The 21190-nt window shown below is 38.5% G+C and overlaps 1 protein-coding gene across 3 annotated transcripts in view; it reads left to right on the top strand.

The window, feature by feature from the left end:
• opcml (opioid binding protein/cell adhesion molecule-like) overlaps positions 1-21190 on the top strand; it is a 221121-nt gene that overhangs the window by 136032 nt on the left and 63899 nt on the right. For all 3 annotated transcript variants that reach the window (XM_073479626.1, XM_073479624.1, XM_073479625.1), the window contains exon 3: positions 4249-4374. In XM_073479626.1, coding sequence (XP_073335727.1) covers positions 4249-4374 — 126 coding nt within the window. The remainder of the gene's footprint in view (positions 1-4248; positions 4375-21190) is intronic.

Here is a 21190-nt window from a genome sequence, read left to right on the forward strand (position 1 = left end):
GAAAAGATGCTGAGAGTTTGCAAAAAGGGAGACAACTTAGTCTGACATTTGAAAGCTTGCTTTGTAATGACTTGCCCGTTACTCGTTGTTTTAGGTACTTTGATAAATTAAACATAACCAAGGGGCCTGCTGGTAAATGTTTAGTTACTAGATAGAAGGAAAGAGAAGGAAGGCAAAGCAATATGAGCCTAAAAACCTAAAAAAACAAAACAATTATACAATCTTGTATTTTTCATGCTCCAGTGCTTTTACTTCTCACCTTGCTGCAGTGATGAGGATGGGTGTGTCAGTACAATGTGACATCACATCACAGTTGAGGTTATAGGTGTAACAGAGCACGTTTCTGACCACGCCCATCAGTGATGTTGGCTGTGATGTGAGAAGAGAGGGGGGGCACCACAGAGTGAAACACTGGTTTTATGTTTCACTCTTACACATTTGTCTTCTCAAACCTGTCATCAATTGAAGGCTCAAAGAGTGACCTCACCCAGTGCTACTATAGTGGAGCTTTTCTCCTATACTTTTTGGCATGCTGAGTCATACCATGCCACTAAGTTACTGCTGGTAACTCCTCATTTTTCTGTTACGTAATACAAGCTTATTAATACTAAGGGGACTTTTATTGTGAAGGATTTATAGTAAATTGAATGTGTTTATTATCAAATAATTGGATCTTTGTTAGCAGTTTTTCTTCAATAATACTAGGAGGCAGACATTCTTTTGACCACTACTCAAGACCAGAGCATCATTAATCAAAGACCTTCAAATGGTTAGCCCTGTTGTAAGGGGAATGCAACAACCTGCCACGCTAGGCTGACGTGTCAAGTCATCCTGAGCCAAAACTAATGTATAGAAAAACCCCATTACTTTTCACAGTCTGGACTAACTAGAATGCAGGAAAATGTCATAGTAATGTTGCAAGAACAGGGACTTTCAATTTCTCTTTTGTGGCTGCAAACACAACATGCATGATCCAGTAACCATTATATTGCTGTATAACTGTCCCCACACTTTATGGTTGGCTACAGCATGCACTTTTACTCTCAAACAAGTGTGTGTTGCAAGACCCAACTTTGTATAGGACACCTGCGAGAAATGTTTTAAATTCTCTGTGTGTTCAGCTCTTTTGCAGCTTCTAAATGAATCTTTGTTGTTTGAAGTTTAGTTTCTCTCCTGTGTCCCTTTTTATTTGCACTTTCAGAAATCTGTTTCGGGAGTCGTGTTGAGTTATTGCTGGTGAAAACCCAATATTTCCTGACTTTGCTGCTTCAAGATAAAAGCTTTTAAATAAGTTAATAACTAATAATAATGGATTAGCAGAGCTTTATTGCTGGCCACTCTTCGATGATACTGCAGGGAGGTGCACAAAGCAGATCGAGCCAGGCAGGAAGTCAGAGACAGGAGAAACATAGTGCTTGCGGTCAATTCTCAAATTAAAACATCTTGTGCAGACTGAGCGATCTATAGCACAATGAAGTCGTAAATAACAATAAACACAATTAAAACAAAAATAAAAACTATCTCCATAGCCTACTCACCCATGGTAGAAGCACACAAATGAAGAAAACACTATGAAATAAACAGAATCTGAGCAACTCAACAATATCAGGGAGGCACAGTACTCTGCCACAAGTGAAGTGACCTCTGCCCCATGGATGTTACAAAAAATCAGTTTTGCATGAAATATGCTACAACTGTTTATGTTATCTCTTATTTAACTTTAACCAAATCAATTTCCAACAGTTTACAGATAAAAGAAAGAGGGAAAAAAGTGAATTTCTTTCATTAGTGAAGAAAAAGAAGGTTGATGATAACCAGTTCGCAGTTTGGTGTTAGTGTGTGTACTTTGTATTTACACTTTATGTGCAGTGTAACACATGCTTTTATAGATGCTATTTCTAAAACCATGTATTTGCTTCTGTCCAGCAGGTTTATTTGCTGGGTTGAAGACAATGTAGTCTCCTTGCATTAAAAGTGGTTACTATTAACTCAGCAACTCAGCTCTTATGGAATGAGTGTTGTGTGTAATTGTCTTTCCCATAAAACATTTTATGTTGTGATCACTTCTTTTTGTGTAATCCAGTTTAATGAATAGGTACATCGCCACTGTGTAAATGTCTTGAGAAGAAATGGTGCAGTAGTTACAAGTAATTGTACTTAAGTAGGACTGCATACTATTTAATTTTAGCTAAAAAAAATAAAAATATAGTTATGATGCTGCCAGGGGTAGGAAACATAGTGGAATAAATGTAAAACTTGGGATAGGGCTTAATCAGTTTAGCTAAATGATGTGAGTGAGTGGTCTGGCACTGGTTATTAATATTCCATAAACTAGGTTCCATGACAACAGCAAGCTTTTGTGTGGTATTTAGAGAACCAGGCTGCACACTCAGTGTCCTTAATCAACCAATTGGGCTGGCTGTAACAATGCATGCTAATTAAATCGGTAAATTCAAAGGTCAATGGGATGCAAAGTAGCATGCCACTCCAGCTTTGATCCCCTGGCACAGACCGCACATTATGGCAATGTTATTCATTACTGTTAATTTATACTGATATGAAAATGTGAAAAAATTCAGACTTCCTGCTGTATTTTTTTTTTTCTATGATTATTTAATTATATTTGACATATTACTTGAGTAATATTACTGTGTTTTACCATGTGGTTTATATTATTTAAAAACAGATTAACAGATTGTTAATCAACATTAAATGCAATGTAATCTGAAGCTAAAACTCTTACGCTCTAATTACAGAAATATGCGACCAATTGACAACAAGAGAACAGTAGCTTATTATTCCTGAAGGAAACCTTGACAACATCAGTGAAATCTGTAATATGAAATTACAGATTAAATCTGAAATATTCCACTTAGGAAAGGTAGGCTTACAGTAAACGTACAGACTAGTAGTAGTGCTAGTAGTGCTCATTAATTTTGTGCATAAAGCAGTTCAAGCCAGTACCTAACCTTCTACTGATAGTATGTGGCAGGAATGAGTCCTAAGTAAGTTAGCATTTTTGCACTTCCCGTTCCCGCATGGGTTTTTTGGAATGGGTATGGGTAGTATCAGAAGACTAGGCCACCTGGGGCCTGGGCCTAAATACCAGTAAAGAGTCACAACACAAGGATGAATTTGCAAAATCATGCATTTATTGAGCACATTTACTGCAGTTCAGATATAGAGTATAAAAATTTGCCCAAGGGAACTAAAATAATGTAAGTATATACCCTTTAAAGTCTTTAGAGTCCAGCTTTTCTTTGTTAAGTTGGTGTAGTGATTGTTGGGGCAAATCTGTGTGTACATTTTTATCCTTCCTCGGACAGATAAAGATACACACCATGAAGTAGCGAAGGAAGTCCATTCTTAGAAGATAACAGTCTTTACAATCCCTCTCAAGGACCTGTAGGTTGGCTCACCATCCAGTTAACTGGAATCTGTCTTCTTCAATGGGTGTGTTGATTGGTGCAGAAATCCACCATTTACTAAAACCTGACTCCTGAACAGTTTGAATATCTGCACCCTCATGCAGGACAGTGGAGTTGAATGTAAACCCACATGTAGGTTCACAGCATACATAGTGTCTGGGCAGGGAAGGCAATATCTCCAAAGCATGAGCAGCAAGACGGCCGACAACAAAAAGACAGACCCAGAGAGAGAGAGAGAGAGAGAGAGAGAGAACCCAAGGGTCAAAATAAGATTGCTTTTATTAAACAGTTGTTTATTTTTTTATTAACAAAGAAACCTAACCTGTCTTTTTAATAGGTAAAACTACAGTAAAATATGATACTGAACTACAATGAAAAGCAAATTAGACTTTTACTCAATGGAAGTCTGTCTTATCCATTGCACCAATGTTTTTACAGTTCAAGATAACTTCTGACCCTTGATTTGAGGCGACAATCTCACAGGATACACTTAATCAAGAGCTCAGACTCACACACATGCACAGATTAAGCTGGTCCGGTCAGAGAGATGGGACTACAGTATGTCTTACTCCAAATCAGACTGATGCTTGTCTAATGAGCAGTGTGGCAAGGACACATGATGAAGAAAATTAATCATGCATAACACCACAGCAAGCAAGAGAATTGTCAAATTTGTCAGCTAATTTCATGCCAAGAGTCCCTAACCTGGGGTTATTTTTAACCTCATCACTGTTCTGATTATGTGGAATAGTGAGCCCTTTGCTCACATGTCTTTAATTAAGCTAAAAATGTCAATCATGATTTTCTGTTCTCCCCTCAGTACCTGCCAGGATCACTAACATATCGAAGAACATCACAGTGAATGAGGGCAGCAACGTCAATCTTATGTGCCTGGCGGTTGGTCGACCCGAAGCCAACGTTATGTGGAAGCATCACTCACCAAGAGGTAATCCATAAGGTTTTTTTTTCCAGTAATTAATTTATTATTTTATTCTTAAAGTTGTCTTTTATGTTAAATTCCTATAATAGAGAAGTGTCCCATCTAGAAGTTTTGGTGTCTAGGTTTGTATAAGCAGAGAAATAAGATGAAGAGCAAAATCCTGTAGATTTGTAGACTTAGGATTTCTTTGTGCACTTAGATTGCAATCCTGTTTATAGTAACTTTGATTACTTTTAGGGGGCACGAATGTGACTAGCTGTCAAGTGCAGCTTGGATTTGTGAGTCCGTAGGGAAGGCACATAATCAGATGATAATGCAACAATAACACTGTAAGATGCACCTTACTGCCACCATCGCTGCTGCACCTTCAGTCAATCAATCAGTAGCCTTCACTTTGATCACTTTTATTGCTGTTTTTATACCTTTTGCGTTGTTGCTATTTATGTTTACACTTATTGTATTTGCACAACCACAATACACCCTTGTTGCCTTCACATTCTGTAATTATATTTGTGTCTCATGTACGTACAGTACATGTATAGATAGTATATACACACGCACCTTATCCCTGCTGTCCTATATTTTTATTCTGCATAGTTTTTGATTTTTTGATTGATGTATTATTATAATTATTATTATTATTATTACTATTATTATGTACATTTTATTTACTAATTACTATTTACCATTTCTGTAGTGCAGTCTCTAAGCAGGAGAATTTCAGAAGAGTGTACAATTGGATAACTATAACTTAACAAATATTTTATTTTGTGCATTATGATGCAATCACTCGATAAAATCATTGCCTCAACTCTGTAATGCGGATTTTTTATAAAGTTTCCATCATTTTCTTTTGCAACTGTCAAAGGTAATTCAGAAATTCCACAAAACAAATGTGTCAGGCGAAGCTGCAACAGCATTACCTCCAGTGTAAAGGTGACTGAACCGGCCCTCCTACACACACGGCCTGATGTCAACATTCCCACACAATACACACCTCCAACACTTGCTTCACATGAATATTCGCCTACGTGCAGAACAGGCATTTACTAGCGCGATGTGAATCTGTAGCTTTTGTGTTAACATACTGTAGCCACAAGAGGATTTATGATGAATAATGTCAAGCTTTAATCTATTGACAAAGACCTTGCTTTCTTTTTAACTTGGTAGATTGAAGGGCTTGAAGCTACACAACCTGTGGCCTGATAGGACTCAAATACAATCAAGCATGATTTGGCTGAAGGCCACAGTCGGTTTGGTCGGTTCTGTTGTGTTGGCACCTCACAGTCTGAAGGAGAGGAAAGAAGCTTTGTGTGTGTGCATGCATGTGTGTTCTGTGTTCTAATTGCGTCGGCTCTGTGCTTCCCACTGAGCATTCAGCGGTGTGAGTCATGTGCAGCTTCTCTATAGGATCAGATGTTCAGCCTCCAACATGACATGAATTCTTACAGCCCAGCTGTTCCTCTCCCTCCCTATTATCTAGAGCCAGCAGAATCTGGTTCTCGCAGCCCAGTGGCCCTCCACCACCTCAGCCATCCACATTTCCATCGCTTCCATTACTGGTTCCTCTGTATTTACTCTGAATATCATGATTTCACACAAAGGATTTGTTTGAAGTGTGACTTTGTAATCACATTCAAAAGGGGCAACTTTAATGACTGACACAAAACCACCAGACAGATGGTGCCATTTACACTGACTGTATACTTAGTAACACCCCTTTTGGTCTAAGTTTAATTTTATGTTTCTGATATAGAGAGAATTTGGATTTTGATTAAAACCGCAAGCTGCCTCAAGATGTGTGAGAGGCCTGGATTATGGTACTGTTTTTTTAAAGCAAGCACAAAACAATTACTGCTAGTTTGCTCATGTCTCAATGGCTAGCTAATCTAATGTTACATTGTTATTGCTGATTTTTGCCCAGATTTCATTGTTTCAATGCTGCATTTTCCCCCTCTGGTGGCATGTGATGCCCAAAATCCAGCAGTGAAGTTGCTGCACTTGGTATTGTTCCTCTAATATCAGTGCAGACTGGCACAGCATGAGTTGCTAATGTTAGACAGAGGTGGGTAGAGTAGCCAAAAACTGTACTCTGGTAAAAGTACTGTTACTTTTACAGTTACTCAAGCAGTGGTCATCAAATTAACTACTTGAGCAAAAGTACAAAAGTACAAACTGAAACAGTTATTTGAGTAGTGAGTAACTTAAAAAATAAAAAAGAAGAAAAACATGTGTCTGCAACATCTAAACTTCATCACATCACTTCAGACCTACTCATTTTCAAACTCTTCCCATTCCTTTATAAATTCACATAGAAACTCATTTATTAATTCGACTTTCTTAACATTCATACTTTTTACACAGTCACAGTTCAAAAATACATTATTTTTACATTGGTGTGTTTGGGACAGACTGGTGACAGCCTGAGTGGAGGAGTCAACTGACTGAGTGGAGAGGAGCTTACATTCATTTTAAAACTCGCACCCATTCCCACAATGTTCACTCCATGAATTTAAACATTGGCTTGTGGAAAAAATTGTGCTGGCTGGCATTAGGTCCCAGCCTTTAATATATTTTGAATCCTTAATTCTTATCCCACTATCATCACTCTTCATACTCTTCAGATGTGACTTTAAATATGTTAAAGCCAGAAATTCAGTTTTTTCATATATTCTTGGCATTATTCAAACTTTTTACAGCCATTTTTTGCATCAGCTTTTAAACAGCTATCATTCACAACGGCAAGTTCTTCAGAATTTGCCTCCTCTAGTATTATTATTATACACTACTATTAATGAAGTTTCTTGTTACATTCTTTGGTTGTCTCCTATTTCATATTATGATTTGGCAAATAAATCAGGAAAATCTTGTATAAAACAGATCATGTCTGTTCCGTCAAAAAGTAAATATAAATAGTGTCCACGTTACAGTATCCTTAAAGTTCAATCATTCCAGCACAGATGTCTCAGTTCCCATCACAATCAGGTGTGAGCCTCCCATATCCAGGTCTGTCCATTCACATGAAGACAATAAGACAACAGAAGTGGTTAAATGATTTATTTAGTAGACAATGCTGTTCCTTTGATGTTTCATCATTGTATATTAAATACAGTTTGTGTTACTTCTTTACTGAGACCTGAAGAAGACCACAATGATAAAACATTATATCAGCCATGTCCACATGAAGAAATGCAGTTTGTCTTTTTTGTGTGCATGATTTGGTCTGTTTGTTTTTATCAGGTTACACCATTAAGCAAGAGTAGTTAAATGCATGGCACTCTGTGCTCACACAACATTAGCTTTAATATTTACATTAGGGCAGAAAGCAGGAACAGTAGCAGTAGTTTTGAAGCATGATATACTGTGTGTATATATTATCAAACTTACTACCACAACAGACACACTTACAGATATCTGTCAGCAATGGGTTGTCTAATGTTCTACTGACTTCATACAACTGCAGTCCGCTGCGCTCTACACTGAATTCATCTGTAAATGTTGAGGCGTGACTGGTAGGATCAATAACAGAGCACCAGCAGACCTGGGACCAGCTGACCACCTGCCTCTTAACGGAATGTGCATGTTACAAAGAATTACGAAAGTAGCACCACCGGACAGATGTTTAAAATAGACCTATAGTGTACATTTTAAAAGCATTCAAACACAGAACACACAAACTCCATGATCCTCTGTATTTGCCACCTGCCCTCTTACAAATGGTGCAGATAATGTTGTCTTTTTCTTCCAACTTTTTACGCCACAATAGTGTACATGGTGAGCCCGTGGTTAGTGCTTGAAGTGACCGGTATTCAGTGGCGAAAAGCACTGAAGCACTGGCCTCCTCTTGTCAGCGCCCAGAAGTAGTTGGGGTGTACACACAGAGAGTGCTGCAGACCAGCGCAGAAGTACTGGCCAGCTCGCAATCTGTATCGATCGTTTCAGCGTCTGTCCGTGATCTTCGTTTAACATATTTATTCCTGAGCTGGGCACACAAACACATACACAGCATCTAAAGGCTATATGTTATACATTCATGAAATTTATATTAAAGATCAGTTCTATCTGTGATTAGAAGAGAGTAGAGGAGGAGCAGAATTGACCAGCGCAGAGAAATGCCTGCACGCCGCCTATCTAGTGGGGTTCTGTGCTACAGTTATCAGGTCAAATTATGACATTTATGAGTAGTGCAGTAGTGCCTTTCGCTGAAGAGTTGAGTCTCGTGTCCACATAGGATATATATTTTTCACACAGAAATCACTGGCAGCGTGCTGGCTGGGATTAAGTGTTTGTGCTGTGGGAGAAAAAAAAAACTGCACATGATTAGAAACTCAGTGAAGCTCTCACTGTCTAAAACAGTAGTGGCAAAAGAAGCTCATAAATATACAGAATGATCTTACCATAGACACTGTCAACAACATGTTTATATTCTCTTTAACAAGATGAAAATCATGTAAAATTTGACAATAGGATGTCATGTGGTTTGAAACTCTGCCCGTAGTAGAAATGCAGGAAGTCACTCCTCAGTACCAAGAGCTGGGCTGATGCATAGCAGCAAGAGTAGTGGCAAATGAAGCAATAGAACCGCACTTGAAAAGTAATATACAGGCTTCTGTAGCAAGGGAGCCTGGTAGGTTGTGTGTGTGTGTGTGTGTGTGTGTGTGTGTGTGTGTGTGTGTGTGTGTGTGTGTGTGTGTGTGTGTGTGTGTGTGTGTGTGTGTGTGTGTGTGTGTGTGTGTGTGTGTTGTTGTCAAGATAATGGGTTATCTTACTTGACATTTCTCTGAGTTGCACTAATGAAAAGAGACACTATGTGGGGAGATGTTTGGGCAGCCAAAGAAATTCTTGCTGGCAGTCAGAATCTTAAATGTTTTTCCTGCAGAGTGGCATTTTCCCGACTAGCTCCTCACCGTTTGCTTTTCATGTTTGTCACCAGCGATAATGGACTGTTCCCTCAGAGGATAGTGTTTGTGTCTGTTAGTACCACACTAAAGTGAGCAGCTTTCTCCCTGAGTTAAACTGCATTTCTACACAGTCTCAAATCTGCAATGTGGCCGCCTTGCCATTTGATAGTTGTTTTTCCATGGCATATCGTTTAACATTTTCACACTCACATGGTGTCAGGAACATGAGCAAATGTGCTGTAGCAGCTGATGATGCAGAGAGATGCCTCACCTTTCCCTATGAAAATGACAAGTGGCATGAGAAAATTGGCTCTGGCGAACACCGAAGAAGTACTGAATACTGACACAATATTAAAGTTGCACAGCCTAATTCAAGGCTTGAGTTTTTGTGAACTAAATCTAAAGTTATTGTCAGACTCCCTGTCTACTGTTTAATATTAATTATGTTACCACTGAACTGTTGTATGGGGGAAGACTGATATACTCTCTTCGGTACATGCCAATAAATCCCTCAATACAGATGGTGACAGGTAAGAGTTGTGCGTGAGTAGCAGCCTCTGTGGTTGTTTACTTAATGTCAATTTCAGTCTCACCTTTATTTTTTGCACTACAAGACCCAGTCCCCATTTCCACTCAGTGGGGACCACATAAATGATGCAGCAGTGTCCACTGAATCTCTGGCTGCTAGCCACTAAACGGATTAGAAGATATATGGCTGTGGGAAAACAGTTTATTCAAGGGACAATGCAGTATGGATCTTTCCGACCCATTAGGGCTCATTAAAGTTCATAAGTTGTGAATGTACACACTTTCAGATGTCTGTTTCTGCCTTTTCTTTTCAAATGACTACAGATGGAAAGATAACTGTAATGTGTGCCATCCTTTAGAAGTGGTGTGACTGAGCTACTGACTGAGCTACTGTACAGAAATGACACTAGTATGTGTTTGAGTCATGTTTTCATGTTAAATGAATACATGTTCTTCTTTCAATCTTGCATATTCAAAATTACGTGTGTATAGTAATTTGCATCATCAAATGTATGTATAATGAAATTTAGTGCTACTAGAATGATTTTCTATTTTAGCAATGCTTGCTTCATGGCACTTGGGATAGCAAAGTCGATCCGCCATCTTATCCAAACAGAAATGTCTTGACTAGTATAGGATGCATAGGCATGAATTTGGGTCCAACATTCATGGACAACAACTCGATCTCTTAACTTTTCAAGTAGCGCCATCATGATGTCCCAATTGCATGTTTGTATGAAGTATGCTTAACGATGAGTTAAGGGGGAAATTAGCATTGACATTGTAGAGTTTATTTTGTTTACTCATTAGACTATGTGAACTCAGCCCTGCATAGTGCATACTCTCAGCTTAAAGTATGGGGGACTATCACACCATTGCCTCTTGCGATACAATATGGTACTACGATACAGGCAAGCCAGGGCTAGCTGGTTAGCATCTTAACTTCAGTAGACATCTCTGCAACACAGTACATAGACGTCTTTGACATAACGTTAGTACTGTTGTTTTTTCACATTCTGTTTGTAATTTTAGTTCCTTTTTTGAATGTTTTGAAACAAAAATCTGATCATATCTTATAAATTGTCCTTTTAACCAAAACCATGATCTTCCCCTAACCTTCACCAGTGTTTTTCATACTTAAACCTAACCATACAATAATCTAGGGATGTGAACCCAAGTCTCGGGTCCTTTACTTTGCAGTGGCGAACCATGACTATTAGAGCTGGTACTTCAGCTAAGCCAAAACTTAGTAGACACACCAAGAAAGCAGCAACAGGGCAAAAGATTTTGCCAGGGATGGGCGGCAGGCTGCCAGTTAGATTTTGGCAACTGTAGGTGTAGTTGTTGCAAGTTAAACCCAGTAGTAGTTTTTCACGAGCTGTGTGAGACAACCGATACTTGTACTGAGTGGTAGATAACTGCCATTTAATCTGTCAGTGTACCATCCATTTGAATAAGTTATATGAGTAAGCGTGTTTGATATTATGAGCTGTAATACAGTGAATCATTTTGAGTTTCTTTTATTCTTATTTCTCTGTTTCAGAACCACACCCAGTCATATGTAGCATTTATCTCCAGTAATATTATTTATGTCTACCAATATAGCTCTGTACTGTGTTGCTCTACTGGAAGGTGCTTGGTGAAGGTGGGCTAAGTTTGTTAGGTTAGTAAGGCTAACAAATCCAGCATTAGCCCAGGCAGATGACTAGTCAGTTGAAAAAAGAAGATAATTCTGGTGGTACAGCCTATTAGTTTTCTTACAGCCAGTCATCCACAGATAGCATTGATAATTGTCAATCTTGAAATGCCTTTCAACACTTTTCCTTTTTTTATGTCAATTCTGGTGCTGGAGTTAGCTCTTTATTTTGTTGTATTAATTGCTTCTCTGTGATAGCCTGCCTTGAGAAAAACAATGCTATCAAGCTAGCCACATCGGTCTTGTCTGTCGTAGCTGCAGACATGATACAATAGCTTCACTGCTTTGACTACTAGTTATGCTACAAGCAAGACAGAGCTGGCGTAGGGCAATTATTTTTGGTCCCACCCACTATAAATCAAAATGTGATTGGTTAATTCACCTGTCACTTACTAAACAAGCACATTCTGCTATGGCCTCAGAGGGAATGAAGTCCTAACCAATGAGTGAGCCAGCACTAACCTTGTCTCTGCCTGGAGATAACAGCAGATAAATCTGATTGATTTCAGGACAGTAACCCTTTAATTTCTGAAGCAATTTTGATAGAAAATTAGGCCAAATTAGAAGAGAGTAATTATTAAATTAAGAAATTAATGTAACATTTGGAATGCTGACATGTTTGGGCCTTCTTTGAGGGCCTAGAAGGCCCCAAGGGTTCCCCTCTGGCACTTTGTATCCCCAACATTCACCACAACGGCCTCCCTTTAATTAGTGTGGTTCAAAAATGTAGTGCTAACTTCACTGGAAACAACATAATTCAAGCAGCAATTATGTTTCATGCAGAACATTTTTGGCAAAAATAAATAAATGTGGACAATGTTTGGGTGGTTTTATTGAAACTGAATCTCGTTTAAAACAAGTAAGTTTTTTCTTCCAAAAAAGCTGGCTTTATTTTTTATCTTTCAGTCATTAATATTTTTCAGTTTCATATTTTCAGTCCTGACAAGAAAATTGTGAGACAAAAAGCTTATATGACATGTGAAGGCCAATCATTTGAAAAATTGGCAGTGTTGAGTGTGATTGACAGAACAACCGCCGCACAGACAGATGTTGACAACTTGTGATTAGTCTCCTGATGAGTGCCATTCACAGAATTATACAGCAGGAATGAATTGCACGCTACTGCAGTGATGTTGCCTTCCAAAAAGAACAATGCTCCAGCAATGCCTGCTGACAGTGTTGAAGCAGTTATCACTGGGAGAAGAAAAAGCATGTGTGCAGGTGTGCCTAAGAAAAGAAATGGAAGAGAAATGATCCTGTGAAAAATTGCATTTCATGACACTTCACAATGTGCCTCCCACACCGCAAAGGAAGCCTTACATGTATTCTGTCTTTTGTGACGGGGAATAAAAGACACAGACCTGTTTGATTTGGAGTTCCAATATTCATCAAAATTGGAGGAGTAGTGATTTCTAAGTCTGTTTCAAACAGCTTTAATATCACAGTATCAATGCATACACACAAGCTAATAAGAGTATTGAGGCTGGCAGATAAAGTTTGTAGAGGAAAATAGACTCATATCTCTGTATGGTTTACCTACTAAATAGTTCATTACACTGACAAGACCCATCACATAGAAATAATGATTAAGATAGAATAACAGGCATAGCCTAAATAGTGCACAGTGTGCACAGGAAATAATGAATGCCTTTGACTCATTGACTCCCCTTTGCTGACACATGCACATGTAAATGGTTGTGTGCAGTTGGCAACAGGACTATATGTGAAATTGTAGCCTATGATAAGTGCTTCCAGACAAAAAAATGACTATTGTTTCATTTGGTTTAGCATTTGAGAATTGTTGCTTTAATTGTTATGCAATGAAACATTTTTAAATAATAACAGTATTTACTCAAAAGATTGTACAGTTTACTATAAAGCCAATGCACAGCCCAATTCTCAGTACCCTAACAGTTGATTAACCTGTGGGGCTGACCTCACAAGATAATCAGGAATAAATGCAGGCGGCCTGCAGGAAATAGCCAAATGAAGGCTTTAGGCCCCCGACATTGCCCCAGCATTTAGACCCATATGATATTTAAGCCTTGACAAGGTCGGCCACAATCAATGAGCGTCTGTGGCCCTCGTTGTTGCGGTGTGTCCCGCATCGTTGGCACTATTCAGCCCTTGTTGGTGACTTTTTGGTCGACTGAGCTAGCAGTCAGCAGCAAGAGAAATCACTCTGATGGGCTGTTTAGCTAAGTGAATTTGTCCAAAGGAAGAAAAAATGTCAAGAAGAAAATAAAGGGAAAGCCCCTTGAGCCTGTCGCTGTATCTGTGATAAAACCCATTTGGCGCAGTTTCTCCTTATTTTTCGCCTTTGCCTCTTTGCCAGTGCCATTTGCAACTTTTTATCAGACATATTCTCAATAAAAAGTGTTGCATGAGTATGAGAAAGTGGTAAGAAAATTATAGGCAAACATTGCTATATCATTACAAAGGTTCCAGAGTTTTCATGTTTTCCTTTTATGAATGACGATTATATACTACCTGTACCTGGCACTATGGAGAGTTATTTCCTCTCACACAGGCACAGAACGTACAGTACAAGGTAGTTGTAGTCTTTGCAGTGTGTTCAAGTGCAGCTTTTTGGCCGAGACACAGGCAATGTGAGGCAACGCAACAGTTGGCCACTGTCACCACTGGTTCTTTGATGTTGGTTTTGTGTGTCTGGGCCATTACTTTGAAAGGCAACATGAAGATTTGCATTGGTGCCAGTGATATATCATGTTGGCTGGACTCTTAATTTTGAACAATCTTCATGTCCAGATTGCATGTAGGATGGTTGCATGGAGATCCTCTATAGCTCTAACTGACTAACAGTTGGCTAAATAGTTGAGGACAACATGGACAACTAAGTGGTGATGTACTTATGCCAACAGAGAAGCCGGATGGAGCTGACTTAGTGTTAATGCAGACATGCAGCACAAAGGCATTACAAACCACTAATAAAACATTGATTTTCATTGACAATTAGTTGACTGTTGACATTGCACAATAAATAATAATAGCAAAACAAGTATAACTATAAATAAAAGCATAAAAAACAAACGAGTATAACATTTCATGGATTTCAAGCAGTAAAAGTTGTTTTACAAACAACAAGCAAATAGCCTTTTCATTTTATATTAGTATCTTGTTGCCAACCCCCTGCATGCAGGTATTTCTGGTTAGTTTCTTTTGGCCATCCAACCCCTTCTTTGCAACCACTCCAATGCAAACTGCAGACCCTCTCCTGGTATTAAATCTTGTTCTTAATTCCTCCAACCTCTTATTTATGAAGCTCTCCTTTTGAAAGCCTTCCTTGCGACGACTGTTGCACCTGACAGAAGACAGAGAAGAACATTCAAGGACATTCACACAGAGGAGGCGGCCTCCCCTCTATCCTGTCTGTCCAAAGTAAAAACATTACAACGCCTCAGCTATGTGCTGACATCAACAGTGGTGGCCAGTGGGGTAAAAAACAAGCCTCATTTCAGCAGCCTTTGCTCAGTTGGCTGTAGCAATCCACGGATACATCCAACAATGTATGAGAGCCCCAGGGCAGTTAGCCTGCTGTTCATCAATCTAAAGCAGATGACAGGCATGGCGGCACCATGAGAATGGAAATGCAGTGAAAAAGTAACCATTCAAGGAAAAACCTTGCCTGTGCCCTACCCTCCAGGTCACTGCAGAAGCAGCCAGGATGTTTCCTGTATGACATCTTGCTACTGCATTCTTATGCACTAACCTGTGGAAAAGAGGCTCTGTATATTTGGATATTACACCTGATGCCCAATGATGCCTCTTATGGAAGTAAAAAAAACCGTCTTCCTTCCATAAGAGGCAATACGGGTATTATTTGAAACATGTTGTCTCAACTTTTTTTTTTTTTTATCAGGACAGTATACAGGACATAGTGTTTCATGGTGGACATGAATGTTATCCATGCCCATGCATGCTGGAGCTCAGAGGAGTGAATCCATGTGGCAAGAGTTCAGCATACTGTCCCATCCATCCAAAGCCAACCCTCACAAGGACCTTCAAAATCAAAGAAAAAACTAACCAACCCAATGGCTGATTCCTCCCCAAGTCTGTCTAGGGGAAAAACACAAAACAAAAAAACAAAAAACAAAAACAAAACAGTAAATACATCCAATAACTGAAAAAAAGAGACACAACTCTGCGAGATGGAATGTTTAAAGAGTCTAGAAGCAACACTTTGTCCTTATCAGATGCGTCTTCTCTTGATCCACCAACCAAGATTAATATCAGCTACTAAAATATTGAGCATAGTCCAATAATCCCACTTGTTACAGGTTGATACAGTGGACACCAACAGACTTAAAGTTCGTACTAGCTGAGTTGAATGAGGTACATGGAAAAACTCCTTTTGTAGTCATGCAGTTACTAAACGCAGCCCTGACTTTGTCCAGTCCTGTGCTCCAGGTAATTCTGGTCTGCTATACTTGTTCCACTAGCAATTGCCACTTTACCATTCTTCACCCCCTTTGTTCTTCTTAATCCCCCACAATTGGCTGAACTTATTTTACCCTCTGGCCCCACCAATGGCTGTAACTTTATCATAATACTACAGATTCAACTTCTTTGTGTGTGTGTGTGAGTTTTTGGGGAAACAAAACTCAATCTCAATTGTCTTACAATGCTAATAACACAGCAGAGCACATCCCCCTATTTTGTTATCCACATACATATATGCATGCTTTCAAATTATTAATTCATTAATAATGCAGTTAACTTTTTAAAATAAAAAGGCTGCAGATTATCTTAATTTCCAGTTGTGTTTCATATTGTATTTCAGCACATGAAGGACACCAGTGAATGAGTTGGCACACAGTATACTGGAGCAAATGACTGAAAATAGTGCCCCCTTTTCAGTTCATTCAATCGCTAACCAATTTTGAATCGCAAATCGTTTTGATTTGAAAATCGGTTCTGAATCGAATTGGAATCAAGAGATTGCCAAAGACTCACACCCCTAATGCACACACACCTTTTATATTCAGGGATTGTCATGTCCAGTCAGAATTGTTGGGCTGTTTAATCATGCATGTGCCAAGACAGCATAAGCAGTAATCAAAACCAAATGTATTAGTGAGGAAGGGTTCATTCTTTGCAGACGATGGCACTGATCCAATCAGTCAGATCAGTATGAGCCAAACTCTACTGATCCATATTCAATTTTTTTTTTTTATGTAGATGTCTTGATAAAATTCACTGATGCAACCTGGTGCATAATGTCTTACTTATCTCAATGAGTTTCACAGAGTAAGGTAGTTGTCATCCAGGTATCACATTTTAGAAAAGATGGCAGTGGTATCAGATCAGTTTAATTAGCAGTGTATACTGTAGGTAACAGAATCAGTCATTTTGGCTGCATTACTCACTGAATTTCAGAAAATGCTATTTTCACCACAAGTTAATTAGACAACACAACTTAGGGGCAGCTGTAGCTCAGGAGGTAGAGCGGGTCATCTAGTAATTGGAAGGTCACTGGTTCGAATCCCGGCTCCCCTCATGTCAAACATGTACATGTCAAAGTGTCCTTGAGCAAGATACTGAACCCCAAATTGCTGATGAGCAGTTGGCGCCTTGCATGGCAGCCTCCACCATCAGTGTATGAATGTGTGTGTGAATGGGTGAATGTGGCAAGCGCTTTGAGCTTTCAGTAGACTGGAAAAGCGCTATAGAAATGCAAGACCTTTGTTTTGTTTTTTTCATGGAAAAAGTTCAGTCCAGAAAGTATGCTTTAAACTTTTAAACTTACTGGATGCAGGTAAATAATTCCTATCAGTACACTCCTTGAAGCTAATAAATTATTTTGCTTAAAAAATGCAGTTGAGCAGACTATTTTCAGTGTTGTGTAGTGTCTGCAGGTACCATTTTTAGGCTGCATACATTTCAACAACATTCACCAATAATGCAGGAACATCTTTGAATAGCCTGAGAGGCAAAACCCAGGCAAAGGATCTCTGCCAAATACTTGCTGTACCCCATGTTGCACATTGTTTTGAGCACAGTAGCAGCTCAAGCAACTTAGAAGAGTATTTATTTAACTCCTCTCCCATCTGGATTATGGTAGCTGGACAGTAATGTTCAGAGAGTCTTTAGAAAGAAAATAAAAAAAGAATTTTGAAAAGTGTTATTAACAGGGCTTTGGTGGAGCCAGACCTGCTACGGAGGTGCTGGGGTACACAAGAAGATGTATGTCCGTTGAAAGAAATTGAATCAATGGGCTTATCCCTTTATCATTCATAATCATCATCATTAGAGGACGGGCATTGTTATCAGGGGAGTAGAGCTAAACTTTCCTAAACAGCTGTGCGTAAAAGGTGTGTACACCCCCTTCATTTTCAACTTCAAGCTATTTTGATTTGGACATAACTTTGCAGCATGGTATCTTATAAAGAAATTCCTTACAAAACAGAGCCAAGTTTTTCTGCAGCAACTAAGATGTCAGCATCAACAAATATCAAATGTCAGCTATCGTAAGAAATGTCACCAAGGACAAACCCTCAATTCTCAGGGAGCAATTTTTGCGCTGTAATAGACGCCAATCAATAGATTTTGAGTTGCCCATTATTATCCATAAGAGGCTGGAGAAGCTTGATGTACCCTTTCAGGACTATCATGAAATAAGCAAACAAAGATGAAAGACAAAAATAAGTATTGCCAGCCAGAGTGCTGCAGCCAGTTGCACCAGCTATGCACAAGTTCTGTCTTAAGTCACAGTGTAAAGTCTACACTAAATGATAAGTTAAAACTAGTTAATTTGATACTAAAGCTGTGGTTGTTTGATTGCACCACAGAGAGGTAAGGTACATCTTAACTTCTCTGGTGTAACGTCCAGACTAACCAAAATATTGTCACAGGAAATGACATTTCACTTCCTGTGGTCAATCAGTGAAAGGGCAAACAGCTGAAAATGACTCATTCCGCTAACTATCTTTAATCACAAACAACAAAAGGTATGTGAAATAGGACAAAGCATTATGATACGGTGACAACCATCCCCCAACCTTAATCTACCGCTAATAACAGTGACTTCTAAAATAACAACAGTGACATTATGAAACCATCAATTACAACATATGGTAATATAGCGATGCTCTGTTATTGGGCAGTTGAAGTTGTAAGAATATAACAAGCACATAATGAGGCTTCACTTGCAAACTGATATGAATTAGTTTATTTAGCTAGTTGATAATAAAAAAAATATCTAACCCCATATATTTGCTTGCCAACACTGTAACTGTCAAATTTAGATGCAAAACCAGCCAGTAGAATATGCTCCTCATCCTTCAAGTTATCCTATGATGTGCCATACCTCTGATTTTTTACGGTAACTTATGCCTACGATGAAACTATTTCAGTTGGTGCAACCCTTCAAATGTCAGTACAGCCTAAACTCTGTGCTAAGTTGGAAATTACGTTCAAACTATAGGCTACTTTAGCATAGCTGGTAGGCCCTATTGAACTAAACTTTAATCTATTTTAAATATATTCACACTTTCACATATACATATACTAAAAAGAACTGTACTATCTGTAAACATATTTTAAAAATAATGAAATAATTTTAAATGTTACTATCTTTCTAGAAAATATATCAGAAAAATGTACTTCAAGTTAAAGTTATGTGTAAATTATAAAGGCATATCTTTAAAAAAACTAATTTCAATATCCTGAACTTATCATTTATTTTAAGTTACATTTGAGTGTAATTTATAAGCGCACTTCTCATTTAGGCTACCTTTAAAAACTATACTATATTGCAAATACTAATAATAATTTAGTGTGAAAAGTATACTTATGTTAATGTCATTTGTAATGAGATGTCAGTATGCTTTCTTAAAGTGTACTTTAAAGAAATTACAGGTGACTACATTACAGGTGTAGTTTACTCGACCTCGAACGAGGCACCTTAATGTCCATTCATTTCAAGTTGTACTTACAGTAAGTTTAATTTTGAAAAGGATAGTATATTGCAGATATGGAAAGTTAGTTGACCTCCCCCAAATATGATTATCTTATAATTATACTAAATTGCATGTAGGTAAATTTGTTTACTTTTGAAAGGTATAATTATTATAAGTCCTTTGTAATACAGGCTATGCTTTATTAAAGGTCATATTGATAACATTTTTGTGTAGACAAATCTTTTCTCTTTTAAATACAGCTACAGAGTTTGTAGTAAGGTGCAGAATAAATGTCTTTTCCTTTAAAACATTATTATGATTGTGAATTCATAATTTTTAAATGTTTGTTGGGTCCAATTATTATTTTGTTTATCTGTGTGTAAGAATGCTGACAGTTGGCTCCAGCTTCTAACAAAGTTTGTCAGCCAATAGTATAACACTGTTGAAATCACATGGTATCCATGTTTCGTCAGCATCAAGAGTCTTGGTAGTTGCCAGTTTGTGGAAAAAACAAAAAACAAAACGTAACAAAGGCTGATTTCTATAGTTTGTGTCCAGCATACTGTACTGCCAGCTGGCATTAGGGACGTTAGCATTAGCTAGCATTAGCAACATTAGTATTAGCTAGCTAGCATTAGCAGCATTAGTTTAATAAAACTGGCAACCATTTGAGGGGGCAGACGATTCCAACAATAGTGGTGTTGTGATGTGAATGCAATGGCAGGAGGTAGATGGAATGTCACATTCAGTGCCTGAATGTTATCAATTACACCTTTAAAGTCTAGTATAATTTCAATTCATTATAAGTGTATTTTTATATGAAATGTGTCTATTCCAGCTGCTTCATGACACAAATGCACATGTATGCACACACATGCAACACACATGCACACACACACAGGATACCGATTTTTGGTTGAAATTTGGTCTGCTGCTTAATGACACGTGCACATGAGACACGGACATATGTTGAAATGTGTACGCATTAAGTACTTATAATTTAATTGGATTATAAAGAATATGTCTTTTACTTAAAGTTAAGTCAAGTATCATGGTTCTACAATAATTGAAACATTTTGATTTATTTAAATTTTTGTTTGCTTTTTTAACACTAGAACATGGGTGATGGTTTTATGTATAAGATCAGTCCAATCCGCTACAGCGTCCAATCAATAACAGATATCCACTAACATAGTCTTCTCTGAAAAATTAAGTGTCCTAACAAACTTTTTCCGAACAGTTGGACATATACAAGGTGCGTAAGGTGTGAGTGGGCGAGCGAGAGTGAGGGAGCGTGCGTACGCGGGGACAGTGAATGAATGGGAGAGGAAGGAGAAGCGAAAGGAGTAGCAGTAGTAGCGACAGCAATAAAGTGAACAATATAGGCTGCAGTTTGGCTGTGAATAAAGGCGATGGCTCCTCAAGATACAGCAAAGCTCCCTGGTATTATTTCCCGACTAGCTTAACACTTGAAAGGGGGTTCACCAGAAACAGAAACTTCGGTCCTGGAGGAAATCATCTCCCCTGTGCTTCCTGACCACGGTCCGGGAGCCGAACAGGAATGGTGTAACACCATACTATCGTTTGACTGGCTGTAGCTAATAGCTGCTGGCTTAGCTAGTAGCTAAGTTAGAGGAGGTTGACTCGCAGCACTTCAACACGTGTGTGTTTTTTTTCCCCTTGGCAAGCCGACCGGACGTGACATGGGGGCGTGGCAGCATCGACGATTCAATTTTTTAATTCAAAGTTCGAGATTGTGAATTAATTTTGATCGATTT

This window comes from Pagrus major, chromosome 13 (assembly GCF_040436345.1).
Source record: "Pagrus major chromosome 13, Pma_NU_1.0".
Taxonomy (NCBI): Eukaryota; Metazoa; Chordata; class Actinopteri; order Spariformes; family Sparidae; genus Pagrus; species Pagrus major.